General features: G+C 42.1%; 2 protein-coding genes across 5 annotated transcripts in view; both read left to right on the forward strand.

The window, feature by feature from the left end:
* rnf167 (ring finger protein 167) overlaps positions 1-3,321 on the forward strand; it is a 13,921-nt gene extending 10,600 nt beyond the window's left edge. For all 3 annotated transcript variants that reach the window (XM_053490880.1, XM_053490881.1, XM_053490882.1), the window contains exons 6-10: positions 1,302-1,392; positions 1,515-1,620; positions 2,038-2,131; positions 2,631-2,711; positions 2,875-3,321. In XM_053490880.1, the coding sequence (XP_053346855.1) occupies positions 1,302-1,392; positions 1,515-1,620; positions 2,038-2,131; positions 2,631-2,711; positions 2,875-3,290 (788 nt within the window). In that variant the 3' untranslated portion in view covers positions 3,291-3,321. The remainder of the gene's footprint in view (positions 1-1,301; positions 1,393-1,514; positions 1,621-2,037; positions 2,132-2,630; positions 2,712-2,874) is intronic.
* A 2,508-nt stretch (positions 3,322-5,829) lies between these two features.
* LOC128517102 (beta-enolase) lies at positions 5,830-14,579 on the forward strand. 2 transcript variants are annotated; one of them, XM_053490889.1, is made up of 12 exons: positions 5,830-5,871; positions 8,607-8,708; positions 8,934-9,029; positions 9,125-9,183; positions 9,749-9,818; positions 10,036-10,169; positions 10,306-10,528; positions 11,554-11,751; positions 11,844-12,045; positions 13,759-13,867; positions 14,199-14,257; positions 14,343-14,579. In XM_053490889.1, the coding sequence occupies exons 2-12, from the start codon at positions 8,624-8,626 to the stop codon at positions 14,410-14,412; spliced, it is 1,305 nt and encodes a 434-aa protein (XP_053346864.1). In that variant the 5' UTR covers positions 5,830-5,871; positions 8,607-8,623; the 3' UTR covers positions 14,413-14,579. The 2 variants fall into 2 exon arrangements, with proteins under 2 accessions (XP_053346864.1, XP_053346863.1); XM_053490888.1 differs by lacking the exon at positions 5,830-5,871 and adding an exon at positions 8,259-8,310.
* The last annotated feature ends 9,863 nt before the right edge of the window (positions 14,580-24,442 follow it).

Here is a 24,442-nt window from a genome sequence, read left to right on the forward strand (position 1 = left end):
GGGGGAAAAGCATTAAGGATAAAAGCTTAGGCTGTGCCACGGGCCTATATACTGCACTAACACCTCATAAACAAAAAGAAAAATGTGTTGTTTGGTTGTATTTTTTAACAGCCATAGTGATTTGGGATTCTGTATACGGCAATTAAGAGATAATGCATTTTAGTACAACACAAATACATTAAAGAACCATATATGTGTACTACTGAGCATTAACATGTTTATGGAGAAGAAGATATGATAACCAGCTGCCTATAAGTATTTTAATGGTGCAAAAAGTCAAACTTCAGAGGCGTGTCATCGGTAACCTTTAATGGAATGTAAATGTACATCCAAGCTCAGCTGCAGGAATCTGTGAGGGCAACATACAGAAAAATTAGTGCACCCAGGGCAGGCTTAGTAACAATTACCCTTGTGTGGTTGTCTACAATAAACATTAGTGCTGTCAGAGTGAAGGATTAATACAAGTGATTTAATAAAAAAAAAAATATATATATATATATATATATATATATATATATATATATATATATATATATATATATATATGTGTGTGTGTGTGTGTGTGTGTGTGTGTGTGTGTGTATGTATGTATGTGTATATATATATATATATATATCATTGCTGTTCCCTTCCTTGCTGGTGTTTGGTTGTGACATTTCGCTTGAATCTTGAGTCTCTATCACGGACATCTTCGTCTACTTATTACAACCTTATCAACCGAAAATGCTATTTTATTCAAACGTCCTTGCTGGAGTGTGTGACATAACGTCATGTGCAGGTGCGATGGATCGCATACCAACCAATAGGGTGTGGGAATGGTATGTTTATACTTCTCATCCAACCACAATCAAATTCGCTCCATCCGGATGGCGCGGTTTATTCAGATGTTTTTTTTTTTTTAATGACGAGCTGAAATAAAATAGGAGTTACGAGGCTATTTTTAAAATGTAAGGAGTAGAAAGTACAGATAACTGCGTAGGGGGTAGAAGTAAAAAGTTGGCTAAAAAATAATTACTCCAGTAAAGTATAGATACCCCAAATTTCTACTTAAGTAAGGTAACAAAGTATTTGTACTTCCTTACTTGACACCTCTGCTCACACACACAGGTTTTTCAGAAATGTTCCCAATTCTACAAACCACTCCAAAGGCTTGTAGTCCCTCTGGCTTATTGAACCTTCAGGTCATTAAACCAGTCTGTTGTCCCTCCACGTTCCTACTCAGGGGCTCACGTGTGTTTCAGATAGAGATGGTCTTCGTGTGTGTTTGATTTCTGACCTCGTCTTCTGTTGTTGTGTTGCAGAAACGATAGCTGAAGAGATCGAGATCCCGTCGGTGTTCACCAGCTACTCCGCCTCCAAAATCCTGCACAGTTTCATCAAACAGGACCGGGGGTGAGACCAGAGGGGGCCTTTAATGTCAGGGCTGGGCGTTATATGTTTATGATAAAACACCACACACACACACACACCTGATGATGATGATGACGCTCACACCACTGTGTTTATATCCACAGAGCCTACGTGATCCTGAAGCCTGACTTCTCCTTCCCCATCACCTTCTACCTCATCCCCTTCACCGGCATCGTGGGCCTGATCATCATCGTCATGGTCATTATACTGGTGAGAGATTTTAGTCTTTCAGCCTCACATTGGTCTTTCCAGGTTGGAGATGATTATGGCTAGGTGTCGCTGTTGTCAGTACTTCCACATGGATTTAGTCCCTGTTGCCATAGAAACCATAAACAGTAAAAGAATGTAAGTTATTATACATTATAGGAACAAGCTGAAGATAACAGGCTCATGCACATACTACAACTTCTAAATACAACCTTTAACACACAGAAAGTTAAGTTCACAGTTGCCACGGCAACCAGGAATCCTTCATATATACTGTATGTCTTTACAGTTGTTTTAAGTTTTAAGTACAAAATGTTATCCTACTTTAATTAAATGTTTTTTTTTATATTAGTGGATTTTTCTTCTTTTTTAATATTTTTTAATTATTAAACTTGTGTGTGTGTGTGTGTGTGTGCGCAGGTGGTGCGGTGTGTACAGTACAGGAAGAGACTGAGGAAGAACAGACTGTCAAAAGAGCAGCTGAAGAAAATCCCCATTCACAAATTCACTAAAGGTGAGATTCACCAAACCCCCATGATGCACCTCTGCACCCTACCTGGTGTGTTCTGACCTCGTGTTAGGGCGTGTCCAGTCACCGACCTGTCAGCTTCCTGTTTTTAAATTTATTTTATTATTTCTGTTTGAGTCAAGAGAGCAAAGTGTTAGAGACGTGAGACTCGCCCCAGGAACGAGACGTTCACCTCGAAATCATCAGAATCACAAAATAATTAGTGACAAATTAATTATAAATCCAATGAATAGCAACTTATTTAGAAGAAGACTGGTGCAGAGTTAGAGGTGAGAAATGTTTAGAGGTTTTCTAGATAAAACTTTGTGTTAAATAAACCTGAATCACTGAATCGATTCATGAATCAAAAACTCTATCATAATTTCGTTTAATTCATTTCTAGCTAAAAGAATCACCTGCTAATCTCCTCCCCTCCTCCTCCCCCTCCTGCCCCTCCCCCCCCCCTCCCCCCCTCTCTCTCACTCGCTCTCTCTCTCTCTTTCAGGTGATGAGTATGATGTGTGTGCGATCTGTCTGGATGAGTATGAAGAAGGGGATAAGCTGCGGGTGCTGCCATGTTCACACGGTAAACTTGTGTGTGTGTGTGTGTGTGTGTGTGTGTGTGTGTGTGATTTTTAAATGAAAAATATCATGTTTTTGGACTCATGAGTAAGTTGTAACTGAGTTGTGTGTTTTCTGTCACACTCCTCTGTGCGCGCGTGTGTGTGTGTGTGTGTCCTGGTTCTCAGCCTATCACAGCCGGTGTGTGGACCCGTGGCTCACGCAGACCAAGAAGACGTGTCCCGTGTGTAAGCAGCGAGTCACGCGCTCCAACCCCGACTACTCTGACTCGTCTGACTCCGAGGAGGAGGCGGGGCCTCACGCGGGCGATGACGGAGAGGGCCGGGCTTCCGGGGAGGGGCATTCTGAGCGCACACCTTTGCTCCATCCGTCTCCTCCGACCTCGGGCACCTACGAGGCCACGGTTGCCACGGTAACCACCTCAGCACAGTGCCTGCCTCAGCGTGACTCTCCGTTGCTAGGATACGAGGGTTACTACTCCCCCATGGAGGGCTCAGAGGAGGACACGGAGGAAACGGACGAGGGCGAAGACGATGACGACGATACGGCGCAGCTGATCGGCCGCGGCGCCGTCAGGGTGTGAGAGCAAAGCATCATGGGAAGGAGAATTAAAACTAAACACGAGCCTTTTCAGACTTTCTTTTGTTGTTTTTGTTTATTTTTAAACCTAATTTTCAGGGCTAGTTGGTATAGAGTGAAGATTTTTTTTTATTATTATTTCCCAGTGATTGAAAAGTTGTAGGATTAGGGTGAGAACCAGCGCCCTCTGGAGGTAGGACACCTGTCAGGACACGCTGTCGCAGTGTTTCGAGCAGAAAGAACAGGGCTTTAGAGATTTATTGTGCAATACGGACCTTTTATGTTTTATGTAGATAGACGAGTCTCTGCGTCTCATCAGGCTGCACAGTTCGGACGCAAACAACGCGCGTGATTAAATTCGTATGTGATTGATTAATGACTTGAATCCGCCTTTTTAGATCCGCGTCCATGGATCGGAATCATCTGGATCGTGTCAGGATTAACAGACTAATCAGTGAGTTATTGTGCAGCGCTGCTGATCTTTATTTCATCTCTGTTTATTTTTTTTTACTTTTCACACACACTCGGATATGTAGATATATTCGCTCTCTAAACACACGTGTACAGTAACACTATGCTTGTTTTTTTATAACTGACGCCTCTCTCCCTTCATCCTGTCGACTCGTTCAGTCTCACGCGATGTCTCAATGCGTTTCTAACCTACCCGTTGATCTCTTTCCCCTAACGATCAGCACCTGGTGTCCTGTATCGTGTGTAATTAAAGGAGCCCGAGCGGCCAGGACGTCTGGACTTCTCGTCTGGTTTGTGACAGGCTAACGTAGCTAACGTGGCACCGTGACGTCTGTTAACGCCTCCGGTTTAGTCCGCTGCTCAAAATCCACCGATCGGTCGAGTGTGTGTCGATCAGACGGTAGCTACACCGGTCGCGTCACACATTTGAGCCGGGCGTGAAGGCGAGATGGGGAAGGTTGTGTATTTTTATTTTCTCTACTGATCGCTATAGTTAATGGTGAAGGTAAACGAGTGCGTGTTTTAAATAAACATAAATAACGTGTAATATATCGGATTTGTGCCTGAAGTGAACGCTCGCTCTTTAACCTGACTGTCTTTAGGACCTGAGCGCAGTGTCATGAGTTTTTAATTAAACCACCTGCGTGTGATGGCATTTTATGTTTTGTGGAAAAAAAACTTAACTGTAACCCAGCTTGTGTAACATTAGCATGTGTGTGTAAGTGTGTGTGTGTGAATGTGTGTGAGTGAATCTGTATGTAATTTTCACCCTGTTTTGAATAACACTATAATTGAACACTGTTCTAGCGCCCCCTTGGGACCACTCACTGCAAGTCATCATTATGATCATGATGATGTTGAGTTTTTTTTTTTTTTTTTTTTTGTTTCCCCACAAAGATGTTAGACAGATGTTTGAATGTGTGTGTGTGTGTGTGTGTGTGTGTAACCACATTCCTAATGTACTACACTGTTTAGCTTTTGTGCCATAAAAAGGATTTTTATCTATTCACTGTGTGACTCTGGTTTTTGCAGGTTTTAAATGGATTTATTGTGCAACTAGTGTAAAATCCTCCGCTACGTCTGTGTGTGTGTGTGTGTGTGTGCGTAATTGCACTCCTGAGTTTTATTTCGTGAATTGTGCGCTCTGATTGGTTTATTTTAAGACGCTCGTTCTGATGTCGTCGTTTCCATGGTAACGGCTCCTTAATGAATGATGTAAATAAGTTAAACAGACGATTCTGTAACACATGACTTTAGTCTCCAGTCCTGGAGTCGGAGGTGAAGCCGGAACGGTGCAGTTTTCCCAGATCTTCAGGACAGAAGAGTTTTTTCCTCAGTTGTGTGTTTGTAGCCAATAAAATATAAATTGTTGCCGAGGAATAAAACAATATAATAATATGATTCTGTCTTACAAAGAAGTGAGCTTCATCGTGCTTATTAAGTCTTAATTAGTGTCATTTGACATTCTGTCTTTAGATTTTTAAGCCACGCCCCCTTTGTATGAGATCATCGTGATCAGAGAATAATCAGCTCCATGTGATATTTAATGCATTACACTTATTTTTTCTCAAAAGCTGATATGATGCCACTGATCGTTACATTGAGGTTATTCGTGTTAAGAACACACACACACACACACACACACACACATTTAAGGAAACTAATTTTACCCGGGACCTTTAGTGCACCTGGGGCGTATCCGTCTGCCCTTTATATTGGAAATGACCTTCAGGTTCATGTTACCGCCCACTCAATGCACCGCTGACCTTTGACCTTTTTAGCTTTTCCATTTCAAGGTTCGTTTTAATCGTCTCATCTGGAATTATTCATCATTATTAAATCTTTGACAATAATCTCAGCTTTAATCTTTTCTTCGCTCTGGATTTGAGCAGGTTTAGTGTTTTTGTGCTCTGCGTGTCAGTGATGGTACGCGCCCTCGAGGCCGCGCTGATCCCTGACCTTTACAGATGGTCCCATATTTGATCGGGGAGCCGTGTCCATTTTTGACAGCTGACATTAGGGAGCGTCTTAAAATAGGCGGCCAGAGGGGCAGGAGGAGCACTCGGCTGGAGCCCTCGAGCTAGACACACACACACACACACACACACACTGAGGTGAGTGTTTTCTGGGTTTTTTTGTTTATTTTTATGTATTGTAACAATAATGGAGTTAATGTTAGTGGACTTGATGTGAGCAGAACCGGATGCAGGTGTGAGAGCGAGTGTTAAACTCCCACACTCAGGTTTTAAATGGATTTATTGTGTTCTAGTGTAAAATCCTCCTCTACCTGTGTGTGTGTGTGTGTGTGTGTGTGTGTGTGTGTGTGTGTGTGAGAAATGCATGTTTTTTTTCTTTAAAGCAATCCAGAGCTTTGATCGTGGCAGTACAGGAGAGTCGCGTGATTAAAATAAATTGACACTGAATAGATGAAGGAGAAGAAATCCTTGGACTAGAACGCGCGGTGTTTAAGAGAGATTTGTACAGGAATGTTATGATTCAAGGGGTGTGTGTGTGTGTGTGTGTGTGTGTGTAAGTACATAAGCTTAAGCTAAACTTGGGGTGAACTTAAGTATTGAGATATTTAGTCCTCTGTGTGTGAAAAGATTTTCTTTTTAGTTTAATAAGAACAGAAAAACAAGTGTGTGTGTGTGTGTGTGTGTGTGAGAGAGACTTGGCAGTGAATGTGTTGAGTACAGCCATGTACAGTATTCACTTTCAGACGCCAGTACACTATCTCTCTCTCTCTCTCACTCACACACACACACACACACTCTTCTGTGTATCTACAGCTATTAATAGTGAATGTTAATGCAGGTTGTGTTATAATAATAATAATAGTTATAGCAGGTATTAATAAATATAAATAATTATAACCATTTAAAGTAGTTAATAGTTTAGTTTTAATAAATGTTACTTTTTAATTATAAAATAATTCTTTATCACTGATTTCTTATTGTAAGGAATAAATATGACGTCGCTGTTTATCGTAAATGTAAATAACTGATATGTGACTCTTTATCGTCGCCGTTCTCGAGCGCTCGGCGTCCTGTAACGTCATCTAAAGGGTTTGTGTTTAACATTAAAGGTGCAGTGTGTAAGGTTACCATGTGGGACACTTTCTTCCCTTTTAGTTCAAGTTTACTTGGTTTGTTTCAAGAAAAGCTCCGCCCCCAGACAGAACAAGACTACTAAGCCACGCCCCCTTTGTATTCTGGAGAAGAAATAATAAAAAAACACGCCTAGGTTTTTATTTCAGTTGCAGTTGACATGACAGCCAGCGGCGTCTCACACACTGCTCCTTTACACAGAATTAATAGTCACGTCGGGTTTGACACGTCGGGCTTGACACGTCGGGTTTGACAAACCTGCTACAGATCTCTCTCCAGTGCAGACAGGTTTAACCAGAGTGTTTGTGAATGTGAGAGGGACACACTGAAGGGATACGGAAACACATTTCACCAAGTGACACGCCAGGAGAGGACAAGGACGAGGACACGGAGACACTGACCTTGTCCTGATCTAGTGAGCGATGGTGATGTGAGGATCGTACGGCGTTCACACAGTGCTGAGCTATTTGTGGTGTGTAAATGTCAAGGACTTCAAAGTCGTTCAGGACGAGTGAGAGAGACGGAAAGAGACAGATGACTGGGTCAAAGCGAGACGCAGCTTCATCAACTTTAATATTAACTTTTTTTTGTCACAATTGGGTGTAAATGATACGTTTACTGTAAATGATTCATTAATAATTAATACCTAAAATGACAATTTAATAATTGTTCAACTGTGTTTAAGAAATTTAACATAATAAAATGTATCAAATTAAATTGTTAACTAAAAAGAATTACTTAGCTATTAATAACAATAATATTATTAATATTATTATTAATAATAATAATAATAATAATAATACATTTCTGTATAAATATTATAATCCTTAAAATGATTTAATATTAAGTGTACCTGGCAATATCACAGTGATACATATTTACATTCTTAACACAATAAACACATTTATTTACACTGTTAACACATTAATTTATATTAATTAACTGTTTAGGATTAATGAGACAAAAAAGGAAAAAAGAGCAATTAAGGGTTCAACAAAAGTCACTACTAATAATTATTAAGTCGTATTAATGTATTATTAATATTAATAATCATATCAGCGATATAATGATATAATTACTGTAATAAGATATTTGCTTTAACTGTTTAATGCCAATCAACTGAATGGAAAAAAAACTAATATTATTTACATTCATTAATTTGGTTTGTTTTTATTGTGCTTACAATTAATTAAAAATATTAGAAATGTTATTATTATTATTATTATGTGTAAATAGCGATGTACAGTTGTGATTACCCTTACATACCGTGCTATTAATAAAACCAAAAATCCCACTGGCCAATCAGAGTGTGAGTCTGGGGTGAATAGCCCAATCAGAGCCGAGGTCCCGCCTCCGTCACCCAGGCGGACTGGCCTCCGGTTGTGTTGAGAAGAGAGGAGTTGTGCAGAATGAGAGGAACAACTGCACACAGATTACTGAGCACAGGTGCGGGGGACGGGGGACGGGGGACGGGGGACAGCTCCAGCCTTTACACACGCCATGTTTTAATAATTAATATCTGGAAGTTTGTTATAATATTAGGGGAGGAATTCACTGTGACAAGGTGACACTGAGACCGTGTGCTTTATTATATTACACTCTCAGGTCTGCTATTAATAGCATAATTACATTATATTCATTACATTTATATCATATTTACATTTCTGCTATAATTAAGTTACATTAGTGTTAGATTGGTATTTTTCCGTATGTTCTATTTTGTCTTTTTGTCCCACATGTAGCTCTGACTGCAGCCAGGATGTCCATCATCAAGATCCACGCTCGTGAGATCCTCGACTCCAGAGGGAACCCCACAGTGGAGGTCGACCTTTACACAGAGAAAGGTCTCTCTCTCTCACACACACACACACACACACACACAATAAATCCTCACTTCAGTAAACAAAGTCTTCCAATTCCTTTTATTTTTTCTTTTCGGTTCTGCTCTATCAATCCTTCCTCACTCATTGTTTCTCTCTCTCTCTCCTCTTTCTCTGTTTTCTGTCATCCACCGTTCCCTCCCTCTCTCTGTCCCTCTCTCTCTCCCTCCCTCTCTCCCTCTCTCTCAGGGCGTTTCAGGGCTGCGGTCCCCAGCGGCGCCTCCACGGGTGTTCATGAGGCTCTGGAGCTGAGAGACGGAGACAAAACTCGCTACCTGGGCAAAGGTGAGACACGATGCACTTTAACTAAAGAGAAAGTCCAAATAAATATGTACTGGATGATGATGATGATGATGATGATCTGTGTGTTTAAAATAAAGGTGTGACTAAAGCTGTTGATCATGTGAACAAGGACATCGTCCCCAAGCTGCTGGAGCAAGTGAGCAAGTCTTCTGTCCTCTTTTACTTCTATCTCACTTTCCTCCCATTTCTCTGTTTCTCCTCCTGTTCTTCTTTTATTTTTTTTCATTCATCTTTTACTCCTCTCTCACTTTTCTCACACTCTTCTCACTTATGTCTCATTCTTTTCTCACTGCTCTTTCACTCTTCGTACAAACTCCTCTCTCTCCCTCACATTAATCTTTCACACACATTTTACTCTCCATTTACTTCTCTCACTCTTCTCTCACTCTTCTCTCATCCTTCTCTCACTCTTGCTAAACTAAAGAGGATATTATTAACCTGGTGAAGCACACAAAACAGCCGAGTCAAACACACAAGTCTTCACTCTTTCACACTTACACACTTACACACTTACACACACACACACACACACATACACACACACACACACATACACACACACACACATACACACACACACACATTGAGATAAAAGAGTTGACTCAGAGTCAAATGGATCCATTAGTATTTGAAACAGTTTCATTAAGAGATGAAATAATCGATCCGTTAATCGGTGAGTCGTGTCTCCTCTCGTCTGTTAGAAGCTGAGTGTCGTCGACCAGGAGAAGATCGATAAGCTCATGCTGGAGCTCGATGGCACCGAGAACAAATGTGAGTGTGTGAGAGAGAGAGAGAGAGTGTGTGAGTGTGTGTGAGTGTGTGTGTGTGTGTAAGTGTGTAAGTGTGTGAGAGTGTGTGAGAGTGTGTGTGAGTGTGTGTGAGTGTGTGTGTGTGTGTGTGTGTGTGTGTATATCAATAAGTAGATGATTAAGGGGTTGAGGTTCACTCTGTGCTTCAGGTGGTCACATGCTTCGGTTTTGCTTTTCAGCTAAGTTTGGTGCTAACGCTATCCTGGGTGTGTCTCTGGCGGTGTGTAAGGCTGGTGCGGCGGAGAAAGGCGTTCCTCTCTTCCGCCACATCGCTGACCTCGCTGGCAACGCCGATGTCATTCTGCCCGTTCCTGTGAGTCTGTCTCCATGGCAACACCCCGCATTAGTGTAACTTTAAGTTTACAGTCAACATTCCACATCATAAATTCAATACTACATATTCACCCTTAGTCCCCTGTCCACCCGTCTGTCCATCGTTCCCTCCGCAGGCGTTCAACGTGATTAATGGTGGCTCTCATGCTGGGAATAAACTGGCCATGCAGGAGTTCATGATTCTTCCCGTCGGGGCAGCGAACTTCCGCGAGGCCATGCGCATTGGCGCTGAGGTTTATCACAACCTCAAGAGCGTCATCAAGGGCAAATACGGAAAAGACGCCACCAACGTAGGAGACGAGGGCGGATTCGCCCCCAACATCCTGGAGAACAACGAGGGTGAGGCTCATATAAGCACTGCTTCTCTCGGTCATCGCCGTGACCTTTAACCTGGGTCATGAGTTTTTATTTTTCAGACCAAACAATGATAAATAAAACCTCCATCAAAGTAATTTGTGCATTCCATACAAATACAGGATTTCTCAAATATCTACACCATTACATAGAAACCATACCACATGCTACATTTAGCTATTCAATTCCATTTAATTTTATTCATATAGTAATTTATACAATCATCATTGTCGCAAAGCAGCTTTACACAATCAAAGAAATGATCGAGGTTTGTATGGAATGTGAGTGTGTGTGAATAAGAATGATCAGATCGTCCCTGATGAACGAGCCGAAGGCGACGGTGCTGAGGGAAAAACTCCCTGAGATGGTGATAGGAAGAAACCTTGAGAGGAACCAGACTCAACAGGGAACCCATCCTCATCTGGGTGATAACGGATAGCAGGGATTGATCTGCACTCATACTGTGTGTTAGGAGGCTGGAAGTTCAGTAGAACAGGAGATGTGGAGAAGTTCATATGGAGTCCAGTTGGTTATTGGAGTCTCAGGTAGACTGTAGGAAACTCTAGTCCTGAACTATGGAGTGACTGAAGTCACGAGTCCTCAGAGAGACAGCTGTCTGTATCAGCCGAGGACAGGACCGTCTTCATGGTAAAGTGGAACCGTCCCCAGTCACCACACGCATTCCAGACAGACCACACGCAGCGTCCATGTGATGAGATCTCCAACCAGAATAGGGACACCAGGACAAGTCAGACAGGTCCAGAGGACAGAGAGGGTCTGGATCACTGGCAGCTCAGAAGAGACGTGTGTAGTGAGACAGAGAGAGAAACAGGGAGAGGGAGAGGAGAAGAGAGATCTAGGCTTAAAGTGTTTTGGATGCTGATGGTATTGGTAATGTCTTTTGTAAATTTAATTGGTAATAAAATTGTAAAAAAAAATTATTCTCCGTACAAGTCCTAAATGTTACTTTAAGCTCTAGTCTGATCTCTGTGTCTGTGTTGGATTTCCAGCTCTGGAGCTGCTGAAGTCAGCCATTGAGAAAGCCGGCTACTCAGATAAGATCATCATTGGCATGGACGTCGCTGCCTCTGAGTTCTACAGGAACGGAAAATACGACCTGGACTTCAAATCCCCCGATGATCCCAAACGCCACATCACTGGTGACCAGCTCGGAGATCTGTACAAGAGCTTCATCAAAAATTACCCAGGTCAGGATGATCAGATGATTGGATCATCGGATGATCAGATGGGATTTTATAAATAATTGTGTTAAAATGTCACTCTTTCCTCCATCACCCAGTCCAGTCCATTGAGGACCCCTTCGACCAGGACGACTGGGAAAACTGGACGAAGTTCACCAGTTCTGTGGACATCCAGATTGTGGGGGACGACTTGACAGTGACAAACCCCAAACGCATTCAGCAGGCTGTGGAGAAGAAAGCCTGCAACTGTCTGCTGCTCAAAGTTAACCAGATTGGCTCAGTCACTGAATCCATTCAGGCGTAAGTAGCTATAGGGAGAGAGAGCCCCCTCATGCAGCTCCGCAACCAGGCCTATCCTTAAATGTAGCCCAGTCATAGGGCGTGGCCTTCCATTAATACAGCCCCCTCATGCAGCTCTGCAATAGGGCTTATTCTTACATTAATACAGCAGTGCTGCCGTACGACTTATATTATACTCACTGTGCACTTGTGCAGCTTTTTAGTTTTATTTGTTAATATAGCTGTAGAGTTTTCTCATGAGCGTGTAAATAAAGTCACATGCAGTCGCTCTGCACTACAGCTGATCTTTATATGAAAACAGCTCTGTAATGAGGCCCTGTGATAAGGACCACAGGAGCTGTGATGGGCCAAATCATTTCAGCCCCACTGAGCAGCTCCACGAAAGGTGGAACGGTGAATCCACAAACTCTTTATAGAGCTCGACAGCAGGAGATAAATATATACAGTTGTGTTCAAAATTATATCAGTGCGTTGAAAAAAGTGAGTAAAGCTCCATATCCATATAATAACTTTTAATTTAAATCACCCCTGCACGTTCTATTCTGAATCACAACATGAAGAAAAACGTGATAAATGGATTATTAGTTTAATGTAAGTGAAGAAAAACTAATATTAGTCTGTTCAAAATAATAGCAGTGACATTATTGATCTTTACAAAGTTATGAATTTACTGTTTAAACAAAAATGCTTGAAGTTTAATCTTTCTTTTGCATCTCTGATGTTTAGTTGTATAACCTGCTTTCTGAGAACTGCTTCACATCTGTGGCATCTGTACTACACGCCACAATTCCTCTGTGTTTCTTGGTTTTGCCTCAGAATCAGCATTTTTAATGTCAGGCCACAAGTTTTCTATTGGATTAGGGTCTGGGGATCGGGCTGGACACTCCATAACGTTAATCTTGTTGGTCAGGAACCAAGATGCTGCTCGCTTACTGGTGTGTTTGGGGTCGTTGTCTTGTTGAAACACCCATTTTAAGGGCATTTCCTCTTCAGCATAAGGCAACGTGACCATTTCTCTTTAGGCCAGTCAGTGAGTTCTTTGGCGAACTGTAACCTCTTCAGCACGTCTTTTCTCCAACAATGGCGGGGGAAGCGGGGGCTTCGTGATAATAGCTTTCTGGTTTGGTCTCCATTTTAAAGCATTATAATATCATTTTAGCAGAGCAACCTCTCATTTTCTGCACTTCTTTGTATGTTTTCCCATCTCTAATCGACTTTTAAATTAAAGTACGCTGTTCTCCTGAACGACGTCTGGAACGACCCATTTTATTTTCAGAAAGAAATGCACAAGACAACCTTTTCTGCATTTATTCTTGAATTTTTTATCCTTGAACTTGTTTGTCGCCTGTTTTTCACAGAATAATTGACCTCTCTAATTGAACTCCACACTGCTATTATTTTGAACACGCCCCTTTTCAATTAATGATTCAATTACACAGAATCTGGTGCATCCAGTCATGACTGTTGGGTCTGTTGGTTTCTATTACTCCACTACACCTAAAATTTTATTTCTCCCAAAAACAATTATTGATCTGGTTACTGATGTCGGACTGATATTATTTTAAACACAACTGTATACAACTGCTAATTACAGCCCCCTCATGCAGCTCCGCAATAGGGACTATGACTGTAATCCTCTTTTTAGACATTTAACTCAAGGAGGAGTAGTGATTGTAAGTGTGTGTGTGTGTGTGTGTGTGTGTGTGCGCGCAGATGCAAACTGGCTCAGCAGAATGGATGGGGTGTGATGGTCAGCCATCGCTCTGGAGAGACTGAAGACACCTTCATCGCTGATCTGGTGGTTGGACTCTGCACAGGACAGGTCTCTCTCTCTCTCTCTCTCTCTCTCCCTCTCTCTCCCTCCCTCTCTCCCTCTCTCTCTCCCTCTCTGTCTCTCCCCCTCTCTCTCTTCCTCTGTCTCTCTTTCTCCATCTGTCTCACTTTCCCTCCCCCTCTCTCCTCCTCTCTCTCTCTCCCTCACTGTCTCTTTCTCTCCCTCTCTCTCTGTCTCCCCCCCTCTCTCTCTCCCTCTATGTCTCCCTCTATCTCTGTCTCTCCCCCTCTCTCTCCCCTCTCTCTCTCTTTAGTTATTAATTAATAATATTCATTATATTACAATTTTTCATTCTTTATTCCTGCCCTCTCTTGCACAGATTAAGACCGGCGCCCCCTGTAGGTCAGAACGTTTGGCCAAATACAACCAGCTGATGAGGTCAGTTTCCTTGTTTCTCTTTCTTACTTCAATGTGTCTCACTTGTCCCTCGTCCTTCACCTTCTCTTTATTCTGTTCTTCACAGAATTGAGGAGCAGTTGGGAGACAAGGCCAAGTTTGCAGGGAAAGATTTCCGTCATCCCAAAGTGAACTGATCGGCGAGGAGCCGAGTCGCCACCTGTCTCGAACACTCGCATTAAACATTCGTATTTCTTTAAAACTTTTTATACTGAGGCTCAGTGTGAGGTCGAGTCCTGCAGTTACACACATTTTATCAGAATGTCAAAGACATGAAAATGAATAAAGACTTTTCCTGAACAAATGAGTTGCATTCTTTCTGTTTATTCTCTTTTTTGTTTGTCTTCTCTCTGTTTTTCTTTTTCCTCTTTCAGTAACTTGTCCTCAGTGTCTCTGCGCTCTGACTCAGACTGTCACGCGGCTCCTGGTTCATTATTAATGGACTAGATGTCCGTGACTGAATGAAAAGCGAGGTTGTTCTGAACGGTGTCAGTGGGCCGGAGCTCTTACTCGGCTGCTCTTACTCGGCTGCTCTGGTGATTACTGAAGCTAACGATGTAATTAGCAGCTGTCAGTCACCAGTCAGACGTTCTTTACATCAGGACCTCCTGAGGATCAGGAACACTAGAGACCTGTGTGTGTGTGTGTGTGTGTGTGAGAGAGACACTGTTACACTTTGATCCCCAGGAGAGTGAAAACCATTTACATTTAGTCATTTGGCTCTTATCCAGAGCGACTTACATTTTTATCTCATTACACATCTGAGCAGTTGAGGGTTAAGGACCGCGCTCAAGGGCCCAACAGTGGCAACTTGGTGGTTGTGGGGTTTGAACCTGGGATCTTCCGAACCATAGTCCAATGTCTTAACCACTGAGCTACCCCTGGCCCCACAGGGAAAGACTCCACAAGGTTTAACTTCCACTCATTAACGCTGACTTTTTCAATCTCTTTCTTGGTTTATCTTTTTCTAAATATCTATTTCTCTGTCTGTCTCTCTTTCAGTCTGTCTGTCTGTCTCACTCTTCCTCTCTCTCTCCCTCTTTTTATGTCTGTCTCTCTCACTGTCGGTCTGTCTGCCTGACTGTCAGTGTTGGGCAATGTTACTTTTTAAAGTAACTAATTACGTTACAAAATTACTGTCTTTAAAAAGTAATCAGTTACATTACAGCGTTACTTTCTGATTAAAGTAACTAGTTCGACTATTTTTCCACTGCAGAAAATGAAAACTCCTTTGTGATTCCTCATGCATGTTGTTTTAGTCAAGACCTTTATAATTATTCTACCATCATCACTCAGTGAAGTTCAGCCCATAATCTGTTAACTACTAATACCCCTATCTCACCTACTAATACCCCTATCTCACCTACTAATACCCCCATCTCACCTACTAATACCCCTATCTCACCTACTGATACCCCTATCTCACCTATTGATTCCCCCATCTCACCTACTGATACCCCTATCTCACCTATTGATACCCCCATCTCACCTACTGATACCCCCATCTCACCTATTGATACCCCCATCTCACCTTTTAATACCCCTATCTCACCTCCTGATACCCCTATCTCACCTATTGATACCCCTATCTCACCAATTGATACCCCTATCTCACCTCCTGATACCCCTATCTCACCAATTGATACCTCTATCTCACCAATTGATACCTCTATCTCACCTATTGATACCCCCATCTCACCTACTGATACCCCCATCTCACCTACTGATACCCCTATCTCACCTATTGATACCCCCATCTCACCTACTGATACCCCCATCTCACCTATTGATACCCCCATCTCACCTTTTGATACCCCTATCTCACCTCCTGATACCCCTATCTCACCTATTGATACCCCTATCTCACCAATTGATACCCCTATCTCACCTCCTGATACCCCTATCTCACCAATTGATACCTCTATCTCACCAATTGATACCTCTATCTCACCTATTGATACCCCCATCTCACCTACTGATACCCCCATCTCACCTACTGATACCCCTATCTCACCTACTGATACCCCTATCTCACCAATTGATACCCCTATCTCACCTACCGATACCCCTATCTCACCTACCGATACCCCTATCTCACCTACTGATCCCCTATCACACCTACTAATACCCCTATCTCACCTACTAATACCCCTATCTCACCTATTGATACCCCTATCTCACCAATTGATACCCCTATCTCACCTACCGATACCCCTATCTCACCTCCTGATACCCCTATCTCACCTACTGATACCCCTATCTCACCCACTCATACCCTTATCTCACCCACTAATACCCTTATCTCACCCACTAATACCCTATCTCACCCACTAATACCCCTATCTCACCCACTAATACCCCTATCTCACCCACTAATACCCCTATCTCACCCACTAATACCCCTATCTCACCCACTAATATTTAATTCAAATTTTTTTTCAATTAAATTTTATTTGTATAGCGCTTTTAGCAATTCTCATTGCCGCAAAGCAGCTTTACACAATCAAAAGAATTATTTAAGTTTGTATGAAATGTGAATTTGTATGAATCAAAATGGTCAGTTTGTCCCTGGTGAGCAAGCCGAGGGCGACAGTGGCAAGGAAAAACTTCCTGAGATGGTAATAGGAAGAAACCTTGAGAGGAACCAGACTCAACAGGGAACCCATCCTCATCTGGGTGAAACAGAATGCAGTAAATGATCTGCATTTATACAGTGTGTAGGGTGGGAGGCAGTTCAGCTATAATAGCTGATGTTAATTGATGTTAATATGGAGTCCAGGTAGTTATTGAAGTCCCGGGTAGACTTGTAGGAAGTTCCAGTCCTGAACTATCGAACTGTCAAGTCCCCAGAGAAACAGTTGCCAACACCAGTCAAGGCCAGAACCATTTTCTAGGTAGAGAGAATCATTCCCAGACACCAGACGCATCCCAGAGAGACACACGGGGCATCCATGTGATGAGATCTTTAGCCAGAAGTGGGGTACCACCAGGATGGGTCAGACAGGTCCGGAGGGCAGAGGGAGTCTGGATCACTGGCAGCTCAGGAACGACATGTGTAGCTCGACAGAGAGAGAGGGGGAGAGAACAGAAGAGGAGAGATAACAGTTAGGTCTGGTCACAGTCACATAATGTATAATATAAATGTATATTTAGTGTAGAGTGCAAGCAGAGACAGAGAGAAAGAGTGAAAGGGGGAGACAGGAGGAGAGAGGAAGGAGAAAAGAGGGGGGGAAAGAGAAGAAGAGGAGAGATGGCAGTTAGGTCACAGTCACACAATGTATAATGTGAATGTATATTAACTGTAGAGTGCAAGCAGAGACTCCGGCAGGACAAACTATGACATCATAACTAAAAGGGAGGAGCCAGAAGGAAACACAGACATGAGGGGGAACTGAGATGTAAAGCAACCAATCACCTCACCGTCAGCAAACCTGAGTGATCAATGAGAGTGAGGAAGACAGCATCCAAACATACCTGTTCACCATAATACTCTACGTCCATGAGTCCCCCAGATCTGCTCCTTTACCTAAGGCAAATCTATTTATAAAAATGCTTGGCTAAATAAATTGGTTTTTAGCCTGGACTTAAACACTGAGACTGTGTCTGAGTCCCGAACACTATTTGGAAGACTATTCCATAACTTTGGGGCTTTGTAAGAAAAAGCTCTGCCCCCAGCTATATTTTTCATAATACGCGGTACTGACAAGCAGCCTGCATCCTTTGATCGAAGTAGGCGTGGCGGATCGTAAGACACTAGCAGTTCGCTCAGGTACCGCGGCGCGAGACCATTTAATGCTTTATATGTCAAGAGTAGTATTTTAAAATCAATGTGAAATTTCACAGGGAGCCAATGCAGTGAAGATGTGCTCATATCTTCTGGTTCTGGTGAGGACTCTCGCTGCTGCATTCTGGACTAGCTGAAGCTTATTTATGCATCTAGCTGAACAACCAGACAGTAAGGCATTACAATAGTCCAACCTAGAGGTGATAAAAGCATGAACTCGTTTTTCTTCATTATTTGGTGACAATAAATTTCTTATCCTGGCAATATTTCTGAGGTGAAAGAATGCTATCCTGGTAATATTATCTACATGTGCTTCAAATGAAAGGCTGGAATCAATAATCACACCAAGGTCTTTCACTGTTGCATTTGATGGAACAGAAAGGCCATCTAAAGTTACGGTGTGATCTAAAATTTTACTCCTAGCTGTATGCGGTCCTATGACTAGAACTTCTGTCTTATCCGGATTTAGCAGAAGGAAGTTAATTAGCATCCAATTTCTTATGTCCTGCACACATTGCTCAATTTTAGTAAGCTGTTTTTTCTCATCAGGTTTTGCTGAGACATATAACTGTGTATCGTCAGCATAACAATGAAAACTAATACCATGCTTACGGATTATGTTGCCCAGAGGAAGCATGTAAAGGGAAAAAAGCAGTGGACCTAAAACTGAACCCTGCGGAACGCCAAACTCCACTAGAGAACATGCAGAAAAATCACCATTTAAGTCTACATACTGATAACGATGGGTCAGATAGGATCTGAGCCAGGAGAGGGCTGTACCCTTAATTCCCACTACATTTTCTAATCTGTGAAGAAGAATAGCGTGATCAACAGTGTCAAAAGCTGCACTGAGGTCAAGTAATACAAGCATAGTTACACAACCCTGATCAGAGGCCAATAGAATGTCATTTACTACTTTAACGAGCGCTGTCTCTGTACTGTGATGAGGCCTAAATCCTGACTGATACAGTTCATGTATGCCATTTCTATGTATATATGAGCATAGCTGCTCCGCTACTATCTTTTCCAGGATCTTAGAGATAAAGGGGAGGTTTGATATTGGTCTGTAACTGGACAGCTGACAGGGGTCGAGGTCAGGTTTCTTAATTATTGGTTTGATAACTGCTAATTTAAAAGATTTTGGAACATATCCAATGCTGAGTGAAGAATTAATTATTCTCAACAGGGGTTCTATTATTGCTGGTACTATCTGTTTAAGAAAATGTGTCGGTACAGGATCTAATATACAGGTTGATGAATTTGAAGAAGAGATGAGTGAAATTAGTTCATTCTCTTCAAGGGGAGTAAAGTATTCTAGGTTCTGATCTGACATGGCTAGATTAACATCTGGATCAATTACATTGTTCAGGTTTAAAACCTCAATTTTATGCCTAATATTTACAATTTTATTATTAAAAAAGTTCATGAAGTCCTCACTATTGCATGATGTTGTTGTGGAGATTTCTGCAGTGGTCTTATTTCTGGTTAATTTGGCTACAGCATTAAATAAGAATCTAGGATTATTTTTGTTATTTTCTATAAGAGTGGAGAGATATGTTGATCTAGCTACACTAAGAGCTTTTCTATAGTTCAGGATGCTCTCCTTCCATGCTATTTGAAATACTAGTAATTTAGTTTGACGCCATTTACGTTCTAATTTCCGAGCGGTCTGTTTTAAAGTGCGCGTGTGATCGTTATACCAGGGAGCAAGTTTTTTATCTCTAATAATTTTTCTCTTGACTGGAGCTACATTATCTAAGGTATAGCGAAATGTCGACTCTAAATATTCAGTCGCCTGATCGAATTATGTGGCGTCTAATGGGACGGTGATCTAATCGGAGTTGGGAACTCTGGGAGATTACTGATAAAACTCTGTTTGGTAGTTGATGTGAATGTACGTTTCATACGGTAGCGCGGCGCTGTGTGTACATTATTATTGTGACACACTTGAATTGAGACAAGATAGTGATCTGAGATAACTTCAGATAGTGGTATTGTGAATAAATTTCTTATACTTAATCCAAATAATATTATTAAATCTAAAGTGTGACCTGCTTTATAAGTGGGTCCTACTACACACTGATTTACTCCTACCGAGTCCAGTATAGACATAAATGCAGTTCTCAGAGGGTCTTCTGGGTTTTCAAAATGAATATTAAAATCTCCAGCAATTAACACTTTGTCTACAAAAACGACTAGGTTTGAGAGGAAATCTGCAAATTCACTAAGAAATTCCGAGTACGGCCCTGGAGGTCTGTAAATGACAATTAGCGGGATCGACTGAGCTGACTTAATATAGTTAAATACACTTATGTTACTATAAAGAATTTCAAATGAATTAAATTTGTGTCCGTGTTTTTGTACAATAGTCAAATTATCATTGTGAATAACTGCGACGCCTCCTCCTCTACCAGTTAACCAAGGCTGGTGTATGTAGCTGTATCCAGGAGGACTAGCTTCATTTAGAGCTACATACTCGTCCTGTTTAATCCAGGTTTCTGTTAAACAGAGTATATCAAACTCCTGATCTGTGATAATTTCATTAACTATAACTGCTTTAGATGCGAGAGATCTAATATTTAACAGTCCTAGCTTCAGATCAGAGGTGCCGGCTGCGCATTCAGTCTGATCCAAGTTTGTGGTCTTTATGCTAATTAAATTACTAAAACAGACTTTCTGAGGCTTTCTAAATTTGGTTTTAGCTTGGGGAACAGACACAGTCTCAATAGAGTGAACCCTGAGTGACGACTCTATGCAGCTAGCAGACGGTTGGGTTAGCCTGTCTGTCTGCTCCCTGGCCTGGGCTCTGGATTGTCACCGATTAACTAGGCCTTTTCTAAGACTATGAGCTATACTACAAGAAATGAGAGCAGCACCTTCCCGAGTGGGATGGACACCGTCCCGCCCTAACAGGCCAGCTTTGCCCTCAAAGGTCTTCCAATTATCAATAAAGCCCACGTTGTTTTCGGAGCACCACCTGGACATCCAGCGGTTCAGCGACCATAACCTGCTGTAAGTTATGTCACCACGTCTCATTGGGATGGGACCAGAGCATACTACTCCATCGGACATCGCCTTCGCTAATTTAAACACCTCTATAAAGTTATTCTTACTAACCTCTGACTGACGAAGGCGTATATCGTTAGCTCCAGCATGTACTACTATCTTGGAGAACCTGTGCTGTCCTAGAGCCCTAAGATTACCTGCTATGTCCGGTGCTCTGGCTCCCGGGATACACCTAACCACTGCCGCTGGCGCCCCTAAAGGTCTAGCTAATTTCACGTGCCTCATTATAGAGTCTCCTATAACCAGAGCTCTTTCAGGTTTCTCAGTGGGTGCATCACTGAGGAGAGCAAACCTGTTGGACACGTGAAGCGCAGAAGAGGTGTGCTCCGGTGGGCTAGCCTTAGCATTAGCTTTGGCTGAACGAGTATGCCGCCGAGTCGTCACCCACTCGCCCCGCTGTGAGGGCTCTAATGCCGGAGTCGGGGGCTGGTTATCTCCGCCTGCGGCACCCAGACTGTCCGCTACAGGAATAACACTGCTCTCACACTCTCTAACCCTCTCTAAAGTCTGGATGCGCTCCTCTAACGCTGATATCTTCTCCGTCAGAGTGCTCACTAACACACACCTATCACAAATAAAATTACCGCTAACGACGGAGGAAGAATGTCTAAACATCCTGCACTCTACACACTGAACAAGCTGAATATTGGACATGATAACGTACCTGAGTCGGAGTTTAGTTGTTTGGAGCTGAATTCCGTTTGTTTTTTTTTTAGAAAAAGAAACTTGCGCGTTCTCCAAAAAGCGCAGAAAAAGGCGAAGCCAAATAGTGTGAGATGTAAAAACTAGTTGCTATTAATATTATTATTCAATATTTTAAACTTTATTTATTAAATATTTTACGTATATACTCTATTATGTGCCCTATTGAACCATATCATGTCTTCTTATGATAGATTGAATTTATATAATTCTTATTCTTAGATGGAATGATGTTCTACACGGATTCCTTATATTTCTTTGACCTCTGGAAAGAAAAAATGCTTCAGGACACTGAAGACAAGAGGAAAGAGAAGAGGAGACAGAGAGTGAGATACTTCTCTTCTCTTCTCTTTTCTTCTCTCACTGCCTTTCCCTCTCTCACTGTCTCTTAGGAGCAGAGGAGTGTTGAGGATGGAACACTACCATGGGTATGATTTAATCCATACAATCGATTCTGCTCTCCGTCACCCCTCACTGTCTGGACATTCTAGACCACGCCCTTTTTACCTAACCTGCCTTGTCTTATTCCAATGAGGGGGCAGAGCATGAGTACCAAAGCATTGATGGACCAGTGGGTGTGGCCGCTAGTCTTTCCTCTGGGTGCAGGTTGAATTCGTCTTCTCTGCACATGTCCACAGGGGGCGTGGTTAATGATGACATCACACTCCCTCCTGTAGACAATTGGTAATGAGAAACGTCCCGCCCCCTTCCCATCCAGGACCATCCATGTCTGCTTTATCCTGTCCCCTCCCACCTGTCCCACTTCCTGGATCACTTCAAACTCCGCCCTCTCCAGAACCACCTTTACCGATGCCACCTGTACCTTCTTACCTGATGGGAACAAGGAAGGGGCGGAGCCAGGAGTCCCAGCCAATCACAGACAGGCACAGTGACCTGCTGTCAGCTATATGCATGGGTGAGTGTGTGTATGTGTGTGTTCACAGAAGTTACTAACTGCAGGAATTTTAGGAATTTTTATGCAGATTTACTGAAAAATTCCCATCTGTGCTTCTGGAATTCAGAGCTAGGTTCTAGATTTTTTTTCTCTGAATTCCTAATCCTACACTTTCCGCTCTTTGTTCTGGAATTTTGTTTTCATAGAATTCCCTGTGAACTTGAGGTATTTTTTAGGTATTTTTAATTTCTCCCAAGAAGTTGGACTTTTTCAGTCATGTTCTAGAAATTTCTTTAAGAATTCCTACATGTACCTCTGAATGCCCCAGTGGTTCCACTGTAGTTTTAGAATGTCTAGAAATTTTTCTGTTTTCAGGAATTTGCACCGTAGAACTTTCTAGAATTTCAACATGAACACTAGACTTAATTAACTAACACTTCAGTTTATTAATTAACACTAGACTCTGTGTTGTTCTTTACAGTGAGGATCTAGAACGTCTCCTGCCTTCAGAAGAATACGTGGCTTCCTATAATTATCAGTTAATTTTTCTGGAGTCCCGTCCGTAGCTCTCTCTCTCTCTCTCTCTCTCTCTCTATATATATATATATATATATATATATATATATATATATATATATGTGTGTGTGTTATGTGTGTTATATATTGTGACATGTGTTAAGTATGTGTTATGTGTGTTATAAAAAGACCTCGGTGTAATTATTGATTCCAGCCTTTCATTTGAAGCTCATGTAGATAATATTACCAGGATAGCATTCTTTCACCTCAGAAATATTGCCAGGATAAGAAATTTATTGTCACTAAACGATGCTTTTATCACCTCTAGGTTGGACTATTGTAATGCCTTACTGTCTGGTTGTTCAACTAGATGCATAAACAAGCTTCAGCTAGTCCAGAATGCAGCAGCGAGAGTCCTCACTAGAACCAGAATATACGAGCACATCAGCCCTATCTTATCTTCACTTCATTGGCTCCCTGTGAAATTTCGCATTAATTTTAAAATACTACTCTTGACGTATAAAGCATTAAATGGTCTTGCGTCGCAGTTTCTGAGTGAACTGGTAGTGTCTTACGATCCGCCACGCCTACTTCGATCAAAGGATGCAGGCTGCTTGTCAGTACCGCGTATTATGAAAACTACAGCTGGGGGCGGAGCTTTTTCTTACAAAGCCCCAAAGTTATGGAATAGTCTTCCAAATAGTGTTCGGGACTCAGACACAGTCTCAGTGTTTAAGTCCAGGCTAAAAACCTATTTATTTAGCCAAGCATTTTTATAAATAGATTAGCCTTAGGTAAAGGAGCAGATCTGGGGGACTCATGGACGTAGAGTATTATGGTGAACTGGTATGTTTGGATGCTGTCTTCCTCACTCTCATTGATCACTCAGGTTTGCTGACGGTGAGGTGATTGTTTGCTTTACATCTCAGTTCCCCCTCATGTTTGTGTTTCCTTCTGGCTCCTCCCTTTTAGTTATGATGTCATAGTTAGTCCTGCTGGAGTCTCTGCTTGCACTCTACAGTTAATATACATTCACATTATACATTGTGTGACTGTGACCATACCTAACTGCCATCTCTCCTCTTCTTCTCTTTCCCCCCCTCTTTCTCTTTCCTCTCTCCTCCTGTCTCCCCCTTTCACTCTTTCTCTCTCTCTCTGTCGAGCTACACATGTCGTTCCTGAGCTGCCAGTGATCCAGACTCCC

This window comes from Clarias gariepinus, unplaced genomic scaffold, assembly GCF_024256425.1.
Source record: "Clarias gariepinus isolate MV-2021 ecotype Netherlands unplaced genomic scaffold, CGAR_prim_01v2 scaffold_34, whole genome shotgun sequence".
Taxonomy (NCBI): Eukaryota; Metazoa; Chordata; class Actinopteri; order Siluriformes; family Clariidae; genus Clarias; species Clarias gariepinus.

Coding starts and splice junctions, on each gene's coding strand:
- LOC128517102 (XM_053490888.1), top strand. CDS start 8,274: ATGAGAGGAACAACTGCACACAGATTACTGAGCACAG. Junction 10,170..10,305: donor ATGTCATTCTGCCCGTTCCT/GTGAGTCTGTCT, acceptor TTCCCTCCGCAG/GCGTTCAACGTGATTAATGG. Junction 14,258..14,342: donor AAATACAACCAGCTGATGAG/GTCAGTTTCCTT, acceptor TGTTCTTCACAG/AATTGAGGAGCAGTTGGGAG.